The sequence below is a fragment of the Peromyscus eremicus genome, chromosome 4 (genome assembly GCF_949786415.1).
Source record: "Peromyscus eremicus chromosome 4, PerEre_H2_v1, whole genome shotgun sequence".
NCBI classification, from domain to species: Eukaryota; Metazoa; Chordata; class Mammalia; order Rodentia; family Cricetidae; genus Peromyscus; species Peromyscus eremicus.
In genome coordinates, this window is record NC_081419.1 from 85,328,704 (window position 1) to 85,351,684 (window position 22,981).

General features: G+C 34.8%; 1 protein-coding gene across 1 annotated transcript in view; it reads right to left on the reverse strand.

The window, feature by feature from the left end:
* Positions 1-22,981, reverse strand: part of Ano3 (anoctamin 3) — a 306,379-nt gene that overhangs the window by 152,499 nt on the left and 130,899 nt on the right. Inside the window, exons 4-5 of the mRNA XM_059261076.1 lie at positions 21,451-21,522; positions 12,393-12,511 (exon numbers count right to left, since the gene is read on the reverse strand). Of these exons, the coding sequence (XP_059117059.1) occupies positions 12,393-12,511; positions 21,451-21,522 (191 nt within the window). The remainder of the gene's footprint in view (positions 1-12,392; positions 12,512-21,450; positions 21,523-22,981) is intronic.

The following is a 22,981-nucleotide window of genomic DNA, read 5'->3' on the forward strand; positions in this document are numbered from 1 at the left end:
AAAATCCTCTTTGGGCCAGCTTAGAGTTAGAACTGACAAGACATAGAATCCAAGGAGCAACAGTTATTGGATATGGCCTTAAATTGATCATCATGTTTACAAATTAATCTTCTTGCAGGTTGGTGAAATAGCAAATTTGATTTTATTTCAGTCTGTTAGCAACAAATGATAGATAACTGAAATCAATGTCAGTGAAATTTCTACACAAATTATTGTAGCTGTCATTTCATAGTTAAAGTTCCCTTTAACTTAGGCTTAGGCAGAAGATCTCTCTACCATATGAACTCTGCTGCACTTGTGGGAAAAAAATACACAAAAACCAAACAACAAATGAGTGATGTGTCCCTAGCAAGAAACTGATGCGTGATACTGTACATCTTAGTCAGAAACCTATGGCTGGGAAGTCATGAGCTTTAGTGGAAAATCTACTATTGCTGTTTTGCTAAATAGGCAAATAGTCAAATTGTTTTTATTTCTATACACATGAACTAGTGCTGGTCTCAGCTCCCAGCAAATATATATATATAATTTGTAGTGGATGGAGATTAACACAGACTCAGGACTGGTCAAAGTGACTGTTGGTTGCCCATTACTGGGGAAGTGATGGAAGATGGAGTGGAAAGACTTTCAGATCCAGATGTGGTGATATTTTATTTGTATTTTAAAAAATAAAGTTTGCCTGGAGATCAGAGGATATAGCAAGCCTTTTTAAGTAAACACAGATGTCAGGCAGTGGTAGCACATGCCCTTAATCCAATCACTTGGCAGGCAGGGTCTCTGTGTGTTCAAGGCCACACTAGGGAACAGAGCCAAGCGTGGTAACACACGCCTTTAATCCTAGTACCAACCATAGAGACCTAGAGGTCTGTACAGACAGGCAGTGACCATGAAGTAAGGTAGCTGGACTGAGAGCCAATAAGAGGGCAGAACAGCAAGGCAATAAAAGGCTAGTAGACAGGAAGTTGTGGCATTTGGAAGCTGCAGAGCTGGTGAGGTAAGGTAGCTGTTGGCTATTCCTATTTCCCTAATCTCTAAGGTGTTCACCCCTATATTTGGCTCCGTGTTTTTTTTTTTAATTTTTTTATTTTTATTTTGCAATGCAATTCAGTTCTACATATCAGCCACGGATTCCCCTGTTCTTCCCCCTCCCGCCCCCCTCACCTTCCCCCAGCCCACCCCCCATTTCCACCTCCTCCAGGGCAAAGCCTCCCCAGAGGACTGAGTTCAACCTGGTAGACTCAGTCCAGGTAGGTCCAGTCCCCTCTTCCCAGGCCGAGCCAAGCGATCCTGCATAGGCCCCAGGTTTCAAACAGCCAACTCATGCAATGAGCACAGGACCCGGTTCCACTGCCTGGATGCCTCCCAAACAGATCAAGCCAATCAACTGTCTCACCCATTCAGAGGGCCTGATCCAGTTGGGGACCCCTCAGCCATTGGTTCATAGTTCATGTGTTTCCATTCGTTTGGCTGTTTGTCCCTGTGCTTTATCCAACCTTGGTCTCAACAATTCTTGCTCATATAAACCCTCCTCATTCTCGCTAATTGGACTCCCAGAGATCCACCCGGGGCCTAGTCATGGATCTCTGCATCCAGATCCCTCAGTAGTTAGATGGGGTTTCCAGCACGACAATTAGGATGTTTGGCCATCCCATCACCAGAGTAGATCAGTTCGGTCTGTATTTCGACCATTGCCAGCAGTCTGTTGTGGGGGTATCTTTGTGGATTTCTGTGGGCCTCTCTAGCACTTTGCTTCTTCCTATTCTCATGTGGCTCCGTGTTTTTTATTTAATTCGACCGCTTAGAAATTCGTCTAAATTCAGAGGATTGGGAAAATCAGTATGGACATTTTTTTGGGTATTTGACTTGGCTATTAGTCATAAACATACAGCAGCTGTGGATCCCAGTATAAGACCTGCACAGTTCTGGACCCCTCAACCATTCTGTTACTGATTGAGAAGCTCAATATCAATAGGCCCATCCCTCTCTGAGGAGCTATTGTAGGTACTGGCTTTCAGTAGAGGAATGTTATTTCTTTGCTCTGGGGTAACCACTGCTGTGTCACCCATAGTCTAGTAAATAACCTCCTCCTCGTGCTTTATACAAACATCCGAAATAAAAAGCTGTGGGAAAAAAAAGAGAAAGAAAAGGAAAAAAAGGAAGACATGAAAGTAGTTGGGAAATAGAAGGTAGTCAGTGGAAGTCTGCGTACCAGGGGAAGCTACAAAAACATTCCTCCCAAACTTACTGGATGAAGAGTTCTATATCCCTGTCACCTTTCCAGTGTCGTAAACTGGAAAACAAGCCTTATGGAAGCAGATTTTTTTTTAAACACCTAGATCCATTACTCCAATTATTTATTAGCTGAGTAAGATTTCTAATTGACAACAGGAATATGATAACACACATGGCTTGAATAGAAAGTTACATATAGTAATGTTTAGGTCATTTAATTTTGTCAGGAATAAAAGGGAAAAGTGAAATATTTTTACATTATTGGCCTCATGCTTCATGTGTTGGTTTTAGAGCTATATTTTTATTATAGGATCATAATGGCAATCAATTTCTATAATCACTAAGTGCTTGGGGGGCTTTGATTGAATGCATTATTATTTTTAATGATGTCATTAACTTTGAGTGTTCAACTGTCTCCCCATTTAAAGTGAAAGAAATATCTTAAACATGATTATTTGGGCAAACATCTAATTATATTCTGAAGATAAGTTCATAGAACTCAAAGTGCAAGCTTATTTGAATGCATTTACTTATTACTTTAAACTCCCTATCATCACCAACTCATTTCCCAGAAAATTTGGCTCAATATACACATCTAACCATGAAGAAAACTGGCAGATTTTGGTATGTAGTTTAGCACTGATTTTGTCATACTTTAAGCTCTTTTCTAATTTAATTAAAATTCATTGACCATCTTTGCATTTCTGACATTACCAGTACTACTAATAAATTTAAATGACAATATTAAATTGCTTTGCAGATATTTTTACTCTCACATTTATATTTTATATATTTGAATATTAAGAATATAGCCATTGATCCGACATGTGTATTCCAGCATATCAGCTTATCACTAAATCTTAAGCTCATTTCTGTCACTCAAACATAATTTTAACAGTACTGTGTGTTTAATATCTAAACTATCAACTTTTTTTTCAGGGTCAAAGGCTATTTACTATTCCACTATTTTTTAAAAAAAATATTACTATTTTCCTTTAATGTATTCATTTTTAGTTCATTAACTATTTAGCTTTTCAGTAATTCATTTCATTTTAAGTTGTGTCTGAAAACACTTAACCCCTTCCCAGCTGTTGTTAACATATTACAACATGCTCTGAAAGTTAAAAATTTTGTTGCTGATTTGGAATGTTCCTTTTATTTTATATATGCATACAAAGATACAACAGAGAGAGAGAGAGAGAGAGAGAGAGAGAGAGAGAGAGAGAGAGAGAGAGAGAACAAACCACACATTGCTATCCATGCAAATGTAGAGAGAATGCAAACTACTTTATAGTAGATCTAGAAAAATCTACACTAGCAATTAGTTACTATAGAATAAGCCTTCACTTCTTATTAGAAAAGGTTCCAAGATTAATGAAATTAAATTGTCCAAAGCAGAAGGTATGTCCAGTGGTTACATGGGGATAATAAAGTCCTTCTCAGTATTAAATGTAGTTTCTGAAAGATTAAATGAAGTTTATGATATTAGGTATCCGTTATGTTGCTGGAAAGGGAGTTTATTAACGTAAGTCAAGAAGTGAAATTTAATATCCTCAGCTAAAAAAAAATCAATGATTTCATGCTTATTCCATATACAATATAAAAATTATGTGCTAAGAATACTATTTATCACAGTAATATCATTAAATATAAAAGAAAGTTACTTCAAAGGTAAAATTGAGGGAATTTTAAGTGTATCTTTTAGACACTGACTGATAATGTAAACAGAATCTACCCTCTTAGTAAGTCATTCCTCAGTATTAGGGGGGATAGCTCTAGCACTGCTAGGGCTGTCCTATTAACACATGCTCAAATTTCTTTATAAAAGTGGTGATTTTTAAAAGTAAGAGTTTTCATGTAGCTTAAGCATATTTCCCACATGCTTGCCAACCTACTTATAGCATTGAACAGAATATCAATGCCAGAAAAGTTGTTATACTATAGCATATAGGGAATATAGTAACAAGAAAAGAATCTTGCAATTGGAAAGATGGCTCAGAGGTTAAGAACACTTACCTCTCCCAGATAGAACCTGGTTTAATTGGTTCCCAGCACCCATTTGGTGGCTATAATCACCTGTACCTCCGGTTTCAGATGATCCAATGCCCTCTTTTGGCCTCTTTGGGCAACCATCTCACATGTGGTACACATAGAGATATGAAAGCCAATCCTAACACTCATAAAAATAAATAAGTCTATTGAAAAGGAAAGATACCCTTTATATGTTCACTGAAATTGTAATTTTCTTTACTGAAATTCCTTATTCATGAATCTTTGAATTCATGGCATTGCAAACCATATGTATACAAGGATTTCTATATTTTATGTCAACCACAATGCTGTCAATTAAAGCATCTACATCACCAAGGAAGATAGAGCAAGCCTGTCCTTATAGATACCTGGGAAACTGATGTAGAAAAATCAAACTTTAAGGCCTGCTTAGAATACAGGCAAGTTGAAAACTAGCCTTGGCAAGTTAGTGAGACTATGTCTCAAGATAAACATGGAAATGAGGATTAGGCATATATAGTCTAATGGTAGAAAGCTTCCATAGCAAAACACAATAATCAATCTCTTCTACTAATATATAATTAAGTAAATAAGAATGAAAGAAAGAAATAGAGAAAGAAAAAAAAAAAGAAGGAAGGAAGACAGAAGCCACATGCAGCCAAGTGGTTACTCATCTTGTAATATAAATCACACATTGATACAATTCTGGAAAAAACTGCAGTGTCGATAATATCACGTAGCATTGTATATTAGTAAGTTCAGAAAATTAAGACCTGTACACAATTTTTAGGCTGAGAGTCGTTTATGAAAAATGAAGTTTTTAACATTGTTCACATGAAAGGCACCATATCAAAATCTACAGAAGCTCTATCTTTCTTACCTCCTTGATAAAATGATCAGTGTCTCCACTCTTACAAAAAATTACCCATATTATTAGTTGAGTAAATGATGAACACCATCTGCCCATGGCACTTGATCTAGTCAAACTGAATGGCTGTGTGATCCAATTTTAATGAACTGCTAAAATATTCATGTCAAGAGTTTCCTGTCTATAACCCCTCTCCTGCCTGATTTGATATTCAACATCCTTTCAAAGGAGAAGTCATATTTAGGGAAATATATTCATAGTTCCAGAATCATAGTTGGCAACTTCACCAGTCAACTTCTGCATCCCCAGTGTCAGAGTTAAGAACAAGCACTTGCCAGGAAGCCATGGCCTCTACTACATGTACTTGATTCTTCTAACCAAGCCTAACTCCAGATGTTCTCTGACTATTGTCCTCTCATAGAAGCCTTGGCGGCTGAACAAGGAAGGCATGGCTATTTGAAGGAAAGAAGAACTCTTGTTATATAGGACCGTACTATCAAAAGTTTACAGTATTTGTTACACTGATAAACCAGGAAGAGAAATTTATTTTCCCAAACAATTGTAAAAAGCAGTTCATCTCATTTTCTCTAGGATTCCACTTCCAATCAGTCAAATTAATTCCTTCCATTTGCCTATTTATAAGAATGTTTTTGTTTGTTTGTCCTACGAAATTGTTTCCTAAAATTTCTCAGCCATACAAGTGTGGTAAAGAAAATGAACTTGCATTAATGTATTTTCCTTGCTAATCTTAATTTTTTGACTATTGCTAATAATATAAATGTATATTTCAATTAGTGAAAATATTGGAATTTTCCTTAATTAATTAAGATTTAAATTTACCATTATTATAACTATTATTGCATGTGCATATGAGTGTCGTGTGTGTGTGTGTGTGTGTGTGTGTGTGTGTGTGTGTGTGGTGTGTTCGTACCTTCAGAGGCTAGAAAGGGGCATTGGATCACCTGAAGCTGGAGTTACAGGTGGTTATTAGTTTCTCAGTGTGTGTGCTGTAGAGAAACCATGGTCCTCTGCAAAAGTAACAATACCAGAAACTGCTAAGTTCAAGAACCTGAGACTAAACATATCATGAGTCTAAGGGAAAACCTATTGCTATTACTCTGCTAAAGAAGCATAGCAATACAATGACTCCTAATGGCATATTGTACATCCATAGATCATGTCTAAGTCAGCCCTAATTAGGGAAGCTTCTTCCTGCAATAGATGGGAATGAGCACAGAGACCCACAACTGGATAGTGTGTAGAGTGAAACACTTAGTCCCAAATGAGGTATCTTCATCAAGCCCCTCCCCTCAAGAATCTTGGATCTATGAGAAGGAGGAGTTATAAGGCAAAAAGTTGTAAGAGCTGGAGGAGATGGATGACTCCAAGGAAACCATGTCTTCCAGATGCAATAGAACTGACACACATGTGAACTCACAAAGTTTGTGATAGTACACACAAGGTTCGCACAGGTTCAAGTCAGAGGAGGTCCCAACATTAAAAGCAGTACATGTACAAATCCCACCCCTAACCAAGAAGCAATTTGTAATTAATTCCTGCTGTAAAGAGGAAAAATGATGTTCTTCAATGGAGTGTCACAGTATATATTAACAACTCTCCAAGGCAGGCCCCATTCCCAGGAGTAGTTTGCCAATGCAAAATCTACTCCTTGAGTTTTGTTTGTTTGTTTGGTGGGCTTTTTGTTTTGTTTTTCTTTTTTTGGCATTTTGTTTTGTTTTTTGCTTGTTTGTTTTGATTTAAATTTTTGTGTTTTTCTGTTTTAGAAAAAAAGAGGGAACATAAAGTTATGTAAGTAGGGAGGTTGGAAGTATTTCAGAAGAGTTTAGAAAGAGGAAAATTTTATCAAAATATATTACACGAAAAATTTTTAAATAATACAAAAGGAGTAGAAAGCACACTTACTACTGAACCATCTCACTGGCCCAACACTTTTACAAATAAAATATTGAAAAGATGAACCATTTCAGAGAGTTTAAGCATTTTTCCTCAAATATAAAGTGATCTACATTAAACTATTTGAAATACACCTAGGCTCCAAGAATTTAGGAACATTTTTTAATGTTTTGTGGAAATCAGTAACTTTTTTTAATCTTTCCAGTATCTGAAGAATTAATTCTATGTTTATCACTGTTATAAGTCACCATTTTCTCCTTTAATACTTGAAGCTATCTCTAATATCTATTGATGAGAAAAATTCACTCCCAAATATTTTTCATGGTTATGTACATAAGCCATTCCCACTTGTGAGTTCTTTTAATGTCAGCTGAATTTCCTCATTTTAGTGTTGCTGCTGAGTTTCTGACATCTTTATCTCAATTAGGAAAACCATAATCATTAGTCTCTGGTATAGGTGGTCTTTATCCTCTTCAAGGCTATCTCTGTTATGTAGACCTGACAGAGGCAGAATCCCAAGAGATAGAACAGAAATTCAAGCTTTATTTGAACCCAAACCTTAGTGGTAGTATCAAATGACTTCTGTTAAAGTCTTAGGATCAAAGAAAGCCTTAATATCAATTCAATAGACCTTACCTTTTGATAGGGGTGTCTTTAAAATCTCAACAAAATTAGAAGGTACAGTGATTACATTTCTATCTCTCATACATCATTGATATGTTAAATATGAATTTTGTTTTAAGACCTAATACTAGAGGAATTCAGATTCAGACATTACTTGATATCTCTGCTTTGCAGAGCCCTTTGGCTTTCTCCACTGATTGTATCTCAATACTTGGGCAATAGAAGCTATCTAGTGCTTTCCATATTTCTCTGTTCTAGAGTACCAGACTTGAACAGTGTCTTCCTAATAGATCCTATTATGCTGTCATTATCACTTCATCACACCAGAAGTCAATATTGTAAAAAGTTTTAATCTCCAAAAGGAGTTTAAAATTTAATTTTTTGGATCCTCACACAAAGAGTTATTTATAAGTATACTTAATTTTTATCAAATATATTAGCTACGTTTCTATTGTTTCTATTGTTATAAAACACCAGCAGCAAGGCAGGCATAGCCTTGGAGCAGCAACTGAGAGCTCATATCGCCTGACACACACACAGGAAGCAGAGGAACTAACTTGAAATGACATGAGTGTTTTGAAACCGCAAAGCCTGTCAGCAGTGACACATCTCCTCCAAAAAGGGCACACATCTCAATCTTTCCCAACAGTTCCACCAACTGGGGATGTAAAAAGTATTCAAGCCAAGGCTACAAGTGCTTTGATGTTCAAACGACCATGTTAAATTAGCAAAAGCAATGATGAAAACAAAATCTTTACCATTTGGACTCAAGAAATGAGTCTAGAAATGTTATACAATGGTTATAAAAACAAATACAAATAAAATTTCAAACAGATTGAAATTCATCTATAAAATGACCAAGCCACTAGTCAGATATATTTCTAAGATTTTTTGTTAGTTTTTACAAAATGGTGAAAAACTCAACACAGCTGTGTTATAATACAGTAGCACTTTATAGAATTTAGAATAATTTTTTTCTGATCCTAGTTCATGGTTGATGGCTAATTTGGTGTACAACTTTATTTGTTTTTTTTTTTTTGATTATCCAATGCCACTATATAATTTGCATTAGGCACGAGTCACCCTTTCAAATTAATGCTCCTTCCTGCTGACTCATTATAAATGTGTTTGCTGCTTTCTGAAATTCTCCCTTTGCACTTCACTTATTATGTATAATATGCATAGTGCAGACTGAAACCAGAACAACTCTCCAAAGTAAATCATGATGTGAGGCAGAGACTTTTATATTAAAACCTGTATATGTTTCTATCATACGTATATATGTATATGAATATATTAATTTGTGGTACTTTTAAGTCACAAATGAAGACTGACAATTTTATAAAATGCAACTTAAAATCTATGTCCATATATATGTATACATACATATATACATATATACAAAATAGCTTCTTTCCTTCTTTCTTTCTTTCTTTCTTTCTTTCTTTCTTTCTTTCTTTCTTCCTTTCTGTCTTTCCTTCCTTCTTTCTTTCCTTGCCTTATGGTGTTGCGATTTGGGCTTAACTAACCTGGTGCTTACTGTGTAGAATAGGCTGACCTCAATCTTGCAACAATTTTCCTACCTCAGCCTCCAGAATCCTCAGATTGCAGATATGAGACATCATACATAGTTTACATATATAGATTACCATTTAGGAGTAATATGAGAAGAAAGACAGCAGATTTGTAAGATACAGCACCCAGATAATAGTGCAAATAATGCAAATCTAGGTCACTTGATTACTTTTTGAATCTCCTATATAATATCTTTTAGGCAGATTATTATACCCTTGAAAAATCTTCAGCATTATCTTTCTGTTATGCATTTGAAATCTTCTATGAAATAGAATTTGTGTTTCATTCTCACATACGCAATGGATAAAAGTGGACATCCTTTGATAGCTGGAGGTGTGAGTCACCCAGACAGCTGGGGGTGGTTTTCACAGAAGAGTAAGAGTTGGAGGTGGGCAGTCACACAAATTCAGTAGTGCATTTGAATAATATTTCTTTTACTGAACTACTTATTTTATTTCTTTCATTAAACTTATTCTATTTTCTTGTCTGATACTCAAAGAAATTTACTCAAGTTTTCCTAATTATTTTAACTGTAACATTCTAAGGTTCAAGCCTAATGAAAAATGGTACTTGGGGCATGACACTTGTGAGCAAATTAGATGTTGATTTAACTGTTAGCCATGTGGTAAATCATAGAGTGGTAGACTACACAGATTGGATTTTTATGTCATTTTCTAATTACTCGATGTATATTGTTTGTCTTTCAGTAGATAGCAAAAGCTTATTGAGGAACACTGGATTTCTTTTGTAGCTCTTGTCAGTTCACTTCAAATAATATTTATCTGATACAAGGAAGTACATGAGCCACGCAGTGAAGAAACCATGATTGGTCAACTGATTTAATAAAAAAATTTTAACAAAACCCATAGAAATATTAATGAACAATTTTTGCAAAAGTAATTAACCTGGAATATATTAAAGTTTGGACTCATTCCTGACTCTGTGACTATATTTAAATTCAGCTAGATTTCTTTGTAAGTGTCTTAGTAGTGACTAATAAAGAGAAAATTAATCTAGGCTAAACAAACTAAGCATCACGGAGAAAATTATGTTCAAGAACATGAGTAGTACCTATGCAGGAGCTATTGAAACTTAAGCAATTTCTTGGACTAAATTAAATATTCAGATTATTTCCTTCCCTTCACTTTCCCCCTCCCTCCCTTCATCTTTCCTCCTTTCCTTCATTCCTCCCCATATCTTTATAGAAGGCACCCCACTTTAACAGGAAAAGGGGGGTAAACTTGTTCTGAGATAGTATTTATCTTAGCATCTAGGAGGAGATGTAAGTCAATTGTAGTCACTGTCATGAAAATAATCATCAGCAATTTGGTTCTGGACTGTCTCATTCAGTTGCCCTGGATAATCTACAAAAGCATTGAATTCGAGGAATGGTGGAAACAGTGAACTAAAGAGGTTTAAAACTGAATTATATTTCATTATTTTATTTGTTGGTAAAATATTATTTCAATGCTACAATCTCAACCTCCGAGTTGCTATAAAATTCTGGTGTGTACTCAGGCTTTGCTATGCCCTAGATACTTTCACAAAGTCATTTCATGTTTTATGTCAAGCTGACAGTATGTTCAAAATTACAGATAAGGATAACAAGGTCATTGTGTATAATTAATATGTCCATGTCACTATATCTAATAATAAATGGAATTGGAAGTCAAATCATTTTAAGTTATATAGTATAAAACTATGTTAATATGTTAATATGTTAATATGTTAACTTTGAGGAGAAAAACATAAAAGTGAAGGACTAATTCCAAAAAAGAATTATTAACAAATAACTTCATGGCTTATATTTGGTGTTTAAATAATTATGTCTGACAGGTGCCACAATTTGATAGGAGACACATGCAGTATAATATGGCTCTGTAGGGTAACTGCAGTTAATAATAATGTATTAGATATGCCAGAATAATTATAAGAAAGAATTTCAAATGCTCTCCCAATAAATAAATGGTAAATGTTCACAGTGACATTCAAATTACTATGTTATTAAAATATACACAGGCATTGAAATATCACATTTTGTCCCATACACGTAATTATGGACCTCAGAAGGGAGCATACTACTGCTGCCTATGTAAGCCAGTAGCATTCCAATTACTTATCCTTATACCCATATCTAAGTGTAGACTCTCATGCCTTATCAAAAATCTTTCTTTAGCAGACAGAGACCATTACAAAAAGTCATAGCTGATCAAAGTATAGAGAACAACTGACTCTGGGATTCACAGTCCAGATTGATTTCTACCTAAGGCTCAGGGAATGTCATAGAAGAGGATACAGCACAATTGTAAAACTCAAGGACAAGGAAATCTTCTGTAAAATTGTATCTTTGACTTGCCAGAATAAGACTTGAATGAAGAAATACTATTTGGCATGCCACGGTGAATGGAAGAAATCTCAAAGGACCATACCCCTAGATGAAGAGCTACAGTCAATTAATGGCAATTATGAGAGGGAATAATCAGTTTTCTCATAGCTGAGGCCTCTGGCCGGGCGGTGGTGGCGCACGCCTTTAATCCCAGCACTCGGGAGACAGAGCCAGGCAGATCTCTGTGAGTTCGAGGCCAGCCTGGGCTACCAAGTGAGCTCCAGGAAAGGCACAAAGCTACACAGAGAAACCCTGTCTCGAAAAACCAAAAAAAAAAAAAAAATAGCTGAGGCCTCTGATTATCCAATACCAAATGATCAGCCTTAAAAACCTATACATATAAGCAACACTAAATAGACTCAGAAAGTTGTGTTTATATTCTTACTCATTATATGTGTGTACATATCTCTGTGTGTTTAAGAAGAATAACTGAAGAAAAGGAGGTCATGAATTAGAGAAGGAAATGAAGGGACATGGAGGAGGTTTAGGAATGGGGAGGATAGTATAATTATATTTAATTAGAAATAAAATATGTTTAAAAATTAAAGAATAAATTAAAAAAATAAAGGGGTAATTTTGGATCTGTTAAATAGTAAAATAATTGCTTTAAATTACAAACGATTATGTCAATAAACAGCTTTTCATGCTTGAATCCTTTAAGATACATATTAAGTTACATGTCTTTATAGTTTTTCCAGCACAAATCCAATCATATAGACAAATGTTCAAATTTTTAAAAATTACATTACAAAAATTGTACATAGATAATTCAGTATGAATTACCTTAGATAATTTTGTCTTCGACTCAGGCTTATCTTTGATAACAAAGTCATTAAGGAGACGAGATCGGTCATAGTTGGCATGTTCAGATTCATCCATGTAATCCTTATCTTTGCCTAGAGCTAAAACAGAAAAAGAAAAAGTTATATGCATTTTTGTCTACTCATTTTATTCAGAAAATACCTCACTTAAAAATCTGTGCTTTTTGGAGAGCACCGTGGTCCCTGATGCTCATGTACAGGGCATAGTCTCTAAACTGGAGTGGGATAGAAGTGAGTGGACACCATCTCCTGACCTCTGGTGCCAGTGCCTTCAGGATGATCAGATATGGCCCAGAACTTGAAGGACATAGGATGCCTGTCCCTGGGGCTTTGGGGCACGGTCATAGCAGTGAAACTGCTACTGGGGGCCATGACATATGATATCTATGAATTTATGTTTACTTTGGAAGGTGATCATAGACCAATCTTTGTTAATAAAATTGGCTACATACAGCAGGACACAATCCTGGATGAAGGCCTTAACTTCAGGGTATCCTGGTTCGAGTACTCTATCATCAATGACATTTGGGCTAGACCCTAAAAAAACCCCTCCATTACAGGCTCAAAAGATCTTCAGCTGGTGAATTTTACCCTGCATGTGGTGTTTGACTCAAAGTTAAGGAGCCCCCCACCTCCAGCATTTACCAGAGCCTAGGGTAGACCACTAGGAGTGAGTGCTGCTGTTGATTGCCAACAAGAGTGTGACAGCCTTCCCTAAACAGCCTTCTGCTTCCATCTGTTTCTCATATCACATGGTAACTACAGGGATCCTATTGAAACCTGAGTAAAATCATGATAAAGTTCTATTTAAACCTGTGGCTATATTGTACAGGATGGCTGTCTACTGCTGTCCATTCATTTCCTACAGCTCTATGAGTTCAAACCCTGCAGGGCTTTTATACTTGGGACTTCTGGCTCCCAAGAACATAATCCCTGGGTCATCCATAGTGTTACTATCTGTAACCTCTTCAGAGAATGTCTCCTCCAACATTATGTCTAACAGAGACTAATACTTCATTGTATCTCAGCAAGGCTTTAACATTTTTAATTTTATCATAATTTAATGAAAATTGTTAATACACACAGAAGCATATATACACATATACGTATATATATGCACTCTTTGTATATATATATATATATATATATATATAGAGAGAGAGAGAGAGAGAGAGAGAGAGAGAGAGAGAGAGAGAGAGTATATGATATATTCAGATATCTTTATGTCACATTTTAACATCTATGGACTAGATATGCTATATAAACATGCTTTATGTACATATAAACTTGTTAATATCAACTATGTGGTTTTAATGTATTTTTATGTATATATATATATATGCATATACATATGAGAAAGAGAGAGGATGACTATACTTATTTTCTCCTATTGTAAGTGTCATAAGCACATTGTTTTTGTTCATTTTTACATTACAATATTCACCTCAACATGCTCTGGGATTTCAAGGATAGTTGAAAACTTGATAAGTGAATAATTTAGTTACATAAAATGTTTTAATTTACACTGACAAAACAGAAATGCTTTAAGTATAATATTAATTAAATATTTGGTGATTTTTCACATAATTATTTAAAATATGTCTTTCATTTTTTTTTCATGCAACTTTGCAAAACTATGCTGTGATGGTGAGTATCAAATGTCAACCTAACAGGATCTGGACTCCCTTGGAAGATGGATATTTGTTCACACCTGCAGAAGATTATCTCGATTACTTCAACTGATATTCTAAGACACATTTTAATTATGGAGAGGATCATCTGATGGACAAGGGAAACTAGGCTGAATAAAATGGAGAAAGTGAGCTGGACACTGGTTTGCTGAGAGTATATGTGATGTTGATAGGTATGTTAAGCTACTAGTTCCCCAACTTCTGTATCATGATGGACTGTGTCTTGAGCTGTAAGTGAAAATACCCCCCCAAGTTGCTTTCATCTGAGTATTTTATCACAGTCCCAGGAAAAAAAATACCCAAGGCATAGGTTAAGATAGGATTAAGAGTGGAAAACACAGTATGAAAAGAAGGTATAATAGTTTATTTTAGATTTGGCATAGTAATTCATTCCTTCCCCAGCTCTAGATATTTTCTATTATTCTTACCAGGGGATGTTTGAATCATAACTGTCAGAATTTTAAAATTGTCTTAAATTGGTATTAATGCCAGTCTACATCTGTGGGCAACAATGGAGAGGACCACATTGTGTTTAGATTCCTGAAGCTAATCAAATCCCCTTTGCTAGTGGATCTCCTGAAATATAAATGACATCTGCCAGTGTGTTTTAGACGTTACTAAAGACAGTACTATTTGTATTCAATCCACCTTGTTTGACAATGCATTTCTTTCACAAATGCCTACAATATCAATTAAATTTCAAATCAAAAATATTCTATGAGTAATAACATTGAATTTTTGTATCAAACATCCATCATATTTTCCCCTTTATAAACTTTTTCTTCATATCATAGCATTTCAGAAATTAAAATAAGGCTCACAATACACATATTTAACAAACATGGTAACTCTCCACTTTCCCCTGAAAGTTCTTAGTAATTTAATGGTACTTCTGGCAGTTAATTGCATCTTGAAACTCAGAAAATGAAAACTTAAGAAAAAAATGACTTTCAAAGCGCCAACCACAGAAGCCTCTGGGCCAGTGACACCTGATGACATTTGCCATAACCAATAGAACTCTTACTGCTTTTTCCTTTCCCAAAGGTCTAACATCATACACCCAATAAAAGAAGACAGTTTGAAATTTAAGAAAAGTTAAATCACATGTTGACGTAAGGAAGCTAATAGAGTGAAAAAAGTATGAACTGTAGCTTCAACAATATAACTTAAAATCTAGGCTTTTTCACTTACTATTAAAATGACAGTGGGTTTGCAAGAGTCTCCTCATGTAAAATTGGGAGGTAATAAAATATTTATAGGGTTTCCTTCCTAGGACTAAATGGAATAATCCATGAAAAATTACTTGAAAACAAAGTATATAAACAAATATATATTCCTTCTGTTTGCTATTAATTACAATTCTAGTACTTATATATCTGTAAGATAAATGGCATTTGGATTTTCTTAAAAGGACTTATTGTTCATTTTCTAGCCTAAGTAGATGTTTATGATAAAAGAATCAATTTTACAGCCAGAACTGAGATTATAATTTCAGTAGCTATCTTATTCCAAGTGCAATTATTTCTCATAATGTCATTTCATCTAATTATTTATTCTATTTTACCAAAGGTACAAGAGTGATGCCTGGGAATGGATGAGGGTCCATTTGGAGAATTTTGAATGTGTGAGAACAATATCAGTCTGTTTCCCTAATTTGAAACTTTTCTATTTATGTGTAGTTATAGTTTATCTAGGGTAATCAGAATATCTGAGAATGCATAATTAAATAATTATAGTAGATTAACAATTTCCTGCTTATAATTTACATGTCTTATCCAACATACATTGTGTCACTTGACTGTCACAAAGAATCTTAATTCTACACTGCTTGATATCCATAGTATAAGAAGGGAATGAACAATGTCTTCATTTTACAACTCAGAAAGCTGACATACAGATGTTGTGAACCCAGGTAGTAAGATGTAGGATTGGTACACAAAATTACCCCCTTTGAATGATAACATATTCAATTTTTTTATAATTATCATCCATATGGAACTTTCCTTGGATGATCCCTATATAGATTATTCAGTGATTTAATATAGTGATAATGAGGACCCAGGAAGTAATAAAGATTTTTCTATTCCTGTATTTCTTATTTGTCTATAACCATATCTTATTTTTATACTTCTGTTGCAAGAGAGTTCCATCCAGGCTATTGATAGTAATCAGAGAACCCTAGTATGCCTGTGCACCAGTGTTTACTTCACATGACATCCTACCATATTCAGGACAAAAATTTGCAAAGCATTTATTCCTAACAGGTTGTTGCTCATTTTTCCTTTTAATGAATGGCAAAGCAGCCAGTAGATGGTACAGCAGACTCTCCATAAGTGTGTGGATACATCAATGTACTCTGACTTATTTCCACTCCTCACTCTTGTAACTGATCCTAAAATATTTTCATGCATAAAATAGGTATCATATCCTATTCTTGATTATAGGGCTACAAATGCTACCATGATGAACAAGGTCTCTACATTTTCATCTCCAGTAGGGATCCCTAAATAAATCATACAATTTTAAGTCACAATACCCGTTCTGAAGAAATGCTTTGGGACAGAAGGGGGAAGCTGGTGTAGATCTGGTTTATTTTAATGTTCGGTTCTGAGATGAGAGCAATATTATGATGAATGAAAAAATCACAAGAATAAGTTGACTGCAGCACTTTTACTGAAAAGAAGCATTAAAAACTGGCCTATATAGAATAGACCCAGATTTCACAGGGCCTCTGAAGGCTGAAGTAAATTTATATTTTAAAAGCAGTGGGAAACCCTGGAGAGACTGGAGCAGAAAAATAATGAAATTTAATTTTCCTTTCAGTATAGCACTGTGGAAAATAGACTGTAAGGATGCAAGAGTTTGATCACAGAGTCTAATTAGACACCCATTGTACCAGTATAGCCAGGAAATCATAGACCAGACTATGTGAAAGAGTGAAAGGGGTAAGCAGTGGTCATATTCTGAATGTGTTTTGAAAGTTGAACCAAGAATATCTGTTAACTAAACAAGTTTGACAAATAACTTTAAATGTTTACCATAAATGTAATGTCATCACTATAAACGAAGATTTAAGAATAATTCTCTTATTTCTATAATCTTTAAGTAGGTTAGAAATATTAGTAGGAAGTTCTTCCTTATATCATATTTATATGAAATGCTTAGTAATGAGATGTAGTAAGTGCCTTAACTTTTTAGTAAGACCCCTTACTAAGAGGCATTAATAACATTAACAAAATTTTGACATTACAATTTGATTAGATAAACACACATTTTGACTAGCTGAAGTCAAATATACTGGTTTTGATTAGATAAGTTTGTTTTATTTCCAAGCTAATTAATTTTAAAGTGTCTAAGCATAATCAAACATATCAATGTTAATTATCATATTCTTGTCATTTTCCAACTTTAATGGGATTCCAAAACTAATGATTTCAAAATTATAATTTTGTTGAGTGATTTATGTGAATGCATGGGTGAATAAATGAATAATATGACTGAATGTGTACTCTTGAACCCATGTGTGCACTTGTGTGCGTGCACACACACACACACGTGTGTGTGTGTTTTATAAATACAGATGACAATGACATTCTGAGTTTATGAGATGCTTCATGAAAAGAAGAACTTAGCATTATGTCGCGCAATAAAATGGATAAAACAAACAACAATAAGTTTTGAAAGTCTGGTTAGTTTTAATAAATCATTTCCCCAAGTACATTTTTCCATGCAGCTTTACTCACAGTAAGAAACTGAAAATATTTCAGAATGAGTCTTATGTAGACATCACTATCTACGTTTTACCTTTAAGATCCTGGTGCATATGATAGTAATGAAAGAGAGGTTGAAGATTAAGACTTCCAGGGAACTCCAGTTCCCTATTGGGCAGCTTTGCATCATCTGAAAATTTATTGTATCCATTGAGAACTAGTTTTCAAATTTTTCAAGAGGTGATAATGATAAAATCACTCCCCAAGGGATTTTATGAGAATTACATGAGATGAACTAAGAAATGTGTTGTGTGATAAGTTCAGTGAATTAATATTATGTTACATCATAAGTATCATATTTGATGGTAATAGGATCTCTAAACATGTATTGGTATGGCAAAGACATGGGAATTCATCAGAATTTAAATGTGAAAATAAACTGAGTCACTAAACACATCAATGAATCGTGTGTGTGTGTGTGTGTGTGTGTGTGTGTGTGTGTGTGTGTGTGTATGTCCTAGTAGCCATGGTAAAGCTATGCTTCTTTGTTTAAGACAAGAGTCCAACTATAAATTATTGATTCCAATTTATAAATAAAATCACAAATACTCAGAGACATGAAATAAAATGGCACAATTACACAGTTAGTAGATACAAGAATGATTTGATCGATGGCTGGATTAGAAAAGTACATTTTAATCAAGAAAGACGTGAAGTTTATTAGGCAACTGTGATGGTTAGTACAGTTTGTCATTTGATAGGATCTGGAATAATCTAAAACACAAGCCCCAGGGCAAGCATGTGAGTGGTCATCTAGTTTAGGCTAACCTTTGGCCATATCTGTGAAGAACTAAACTGATTAAGTTAACTGAAGTGGGAAGACCCACCCTACATTATTTGGCTTGTGTGCTGGACTGTATAAATGGAATTAGTGGCTGAGCACAAACACCACTTGCACTCTGCCCTTAAGAGGTGATGCAAAGTGACCAGTTATCTCAAGCTCTAGCCTGCATGGTTTCCCTATCATGATGGATCAAACACTTGAACTGTGAGCCTAAAAATAGATCCTCTTTCCTTAAGTTGTTTTTATCAGGATGTTTATCATAGCAGCTGGAGAAGTAACTAAAATATCAGCTCTGCAGGAAGCATAAGCTCTAATGCAATAAAGATAATGTCTTCCTTCAGAGCTCCTCCTTCAAGCAAGGGGAAATATCAATTGTCAATGAAACAGTGTCTACATGCAGTCAGTTATACTGCAGCATTAATATTCTCATGGGCAGTGCCAAGTAGTTCACTGTGAAAAGGGTAAGTCATTACACAGATGTACTTGTTTGGTTCTCAGTGCTTGGAAATTCCAGTTCAATGCCTTCAGATGCAATGGTGCTCTGCACTCTGAAGGCAAATGCAGAAAATAGGACTGCTTGGCATTTGCAGCTGAACATGCATTGCTAACATGCTCATGTTTATTTAATTATACTCAATGTTTCTTACTTCCTTTGACCTCCTTTCAATGATAAGGAAAACATATTACAGAGATACATACAGTAGACTTTCTTTTTCATTTTTGACTGTTTTATACTTTTAATATCATATTTACCCTCCTAACTCATCTCAGATACAGGACTACTTTCATATCCACCTAACTTTTTGTTTTATTTTCCTTGTCAAGACCAATTTGTGCTGCCCAAACATCTTTACATGTGTGGTCTTCTATTAGAGAGTGGTTGACTTACTGAGGGCTACACTCTTAGAGAAGACAGTCTTTTCCTCTCACAGCAGAATGGACAATATCTCCAGGGCTAGTCGTTGAATTTCACGCCAAACTCCCATCTCCAAGCTGGGATTTGGTCTCCTTTGGGGTTGCATACATTTTGTGCATGCTGTCATAACTACTGTGAGTTATATCTGCAACTTCCCTGCTGTATCCTATAGACACTGTTTCCTTGTAGTCACCCACTCCTCAAGCTTTTATACTCTTTCTTCCCCCTCCTCCACCATGATCCTTGATCTGTTGGAAGACGGGATGTAGTATGTGTGTTCACTAAGGGCTGAGAACTCTGCAGTCGTTTATTCTCCACATCATGGCCAATTGTAGACTTCTATGTTAGTCCCCACCCACTGCAAAGAGAACCTTCTCATAGATAAGTGATAAAAGTGTTTGTCAACTAGGAGCTATATCCACATGAATTATGTGGGTGTTCAGCATTATTATAGTCACACAAATATTAGCAAATTTCCTTATAATGGTAGTTTTCCATTTAAATATGGTTTGTGAAATTTGAAATGGGTTAGTTTTTTTCTCTCCTTTTAATGTCAGTCTTGCTATCAGCTCAGATTAACCTGAAAGCTGTAATCTATTTCAGCATTCTGAATACTGGAGTTACAAACTGACAAATTATAAAATATCAAGTGTAAAGCTGGACAAGTAGAAGGATATCAATATCAGATGGGTTGAGACCCACCAACACAATTTGTTCCAATCTACTGGGTTTAGGAAAAAATACATTCAATTTCGAATAACAAATTTTCACAAAAATAAGATCTGTGGAATTGTAATGAGAGTATTTTGATTCTAGAGTAATTGTTAAAGTATTAAGTGGTACTAGTTTAGTGAAAATTTAATGTAAACTTTACTACCTGTGTGGATGCGCTGAATAAAGAAAACCAAGTATTTTCATGTTGTTTTGTTTTCAGAAAATGAGTGACTGAAGATCATGCTACAAAATGAGGTACTGTAGCAAAGAACTTTCTTGTGTTCTGATGAAATGTTCCTTTTGATGTTTTATGTGAAATGAACCAGATAATGTTTTAACTAGGAAATTAATAAGGTAGCCCTGTTTCTATGCCAGATTAAAAGATATTATGAAAACATTATTAATTTGTAGTTCTCAGATGTTGTCACAACACAGTTCAAGGTAGTGCAAATGTTGAAATATCTTGACAACATCTAAAGAATTAGAACAAAATAAAAATATTGGGCTAGACATTTTGTTTGGCTACATTTATGTTTAGCCAGGAAATAATAAAAAGTGTGGATATTCATGTCACCCCCTAGACAAATTAAACCTGATCATGTGTTGCTGGTGTGATCAGAGAATTTTAAAAGCTCCCAGAAGTCTTCAATCTCTTCACACTTAATCAAACAGGCAATGCAAACACATCAACAGTATTTTCATAAAGAAAACTCATGATCAGTATCTGTTATTATAGATTAATTTTGAACTTTACAGGAAAAGTATAGAAAAATATGTATATTGTTCACTAATGGAGAACCAGGACAGATCTTTCCACTTTTACTAGCACGAAAGGAATTCAGTGGCAAAATTTGGTTCATTTCATGATATCAGTGTAAACATATTTATTTGTATAGAATGGAACGAAATTCATAAGAAGTTAAAAGTCAAATTCACTGACATTTTGTTATAGTATCATTCACTGCAGTCTGATATTGAGTTTTAAATTATGTGATAAATCAATTAATAATTATAAAACTCAGATTTTTATATTCACTGTTCAAATTTTAAAGACCCAAAATGAACATTTTTATGCAAAATTATTCTAGATTTGAAGAACATACTTTATTTTTGGAGAGAGGAAAATAAATTGGAAATTAACTCACCCAAGCAAAACTCACTGAAGTCAGCAAAGGAACATTTGAGAGTAGAGTCTTTTTTACTCTCCTCAGAATTAACTGTAAAAAAAGACACTTTGTAATTTGGGGAAATAAATGCATAACTATAAAAATGCATATAATACCTGATGTCTAAATGATACTCAATTTTAAAAAATGTTTTAAGTTAATGTATTGAGATTTAAATTTTATTTGTCAAATTTATTTGTCAAAATTTAAATTTCAACAAAACACCACCTATGTTACATTTTAACATGTTCATTCTCTTGAGCAATTAACAATATTGTAAATGACTGTAAGTTGACTATAATACAAAGTGTTACTCTATTATTGAAAAGAAAATATTAGTATTCCCAAGTTGTCCAGAAGAAGAAAGAACTAAAGGGACTTTTTTCCCCCAAGCCAAACTGTTTCCAGCTTTATTAAAATTACTTTCCATAAACAATCCTGGTTTTTCAGGCAGGGCATGGGCAGACAATTATTAATAGTATATAAGAACTTCCAGACTCCCTTCTTGTATAGTCTACCAAAATCAGAAAGCCACTATAAAACCCAATGAGTCTTCATTCCATGCTTTGAAAAGGGGGAGAGCTTAGAGTGAGGGCTGACATTTCACATTGAGGATGTTGTTTAACAACTTTTCACAAGCAGACCCTGACTTTCAGGAAATGAAGTGAACAGGGAAGTAGTATCAATCTGAAGATCCACAATCTTTTATAAAAGGAACTGTTGCTCTTTTGAGGACACAATGATACCGCTGCAAAGTCCAGATTGCCCAATGGACCCACAAAAACAATTTTGGGTGTCAGGTTCCAAAAGGTCTCTAGTTTTAAGAGAAATGAGTCTATGTTGATGGTCCAGGGGGGGGATATAAAAATGAATTTAGAGTTTTCCCACACAAGGAATTTTGTGCCATGGTGGTCACATATGTCAACATCAGGACGTCTCTCCTGAGAGCCAAGAGGAGTCTTTCAAAATTATTAGGGAAAGATGTTTTCCAACATCAACCATCATCAATCCAGCTTGGGAGACATTTTGTTAGTGACACATGTTCCTCCCCGACCCTAAACAATTAAGTTTCCTGTGTGCTAACAGCTTAAAAAAAGAAAAGTAAAACAAAATTCTGCATTTTTATAAAGACTCTTAATGGAATACATTTTCATTGGAAAAACATCAAGAGGAGAATGGGAAAATATAAGCATCTGTTGAATGACAGAGTGTGGCTTGATTTTATGATCAGGGGTTGTCTAAAGTATATGATATGTCTTATATGAGTATATGTGTGAACAAGAGTATGCCAGCTCCAATTTTTCTTCACTATGGCATCTTTTTTGGTATATCCTTTAAAATTCAACCCTGTTCTGCTCCCAACACCACCTCATCCTTAGGAATCAATTCTTTACTGTTTTGGCATCACCATGAATGAAAACACTTGGTATTTCTTAAATTTAAATATATTAATTCCATAACAACTGGATTCATTGTGAAATTTTCTTACATTCCTGAAATCTTTTATCAT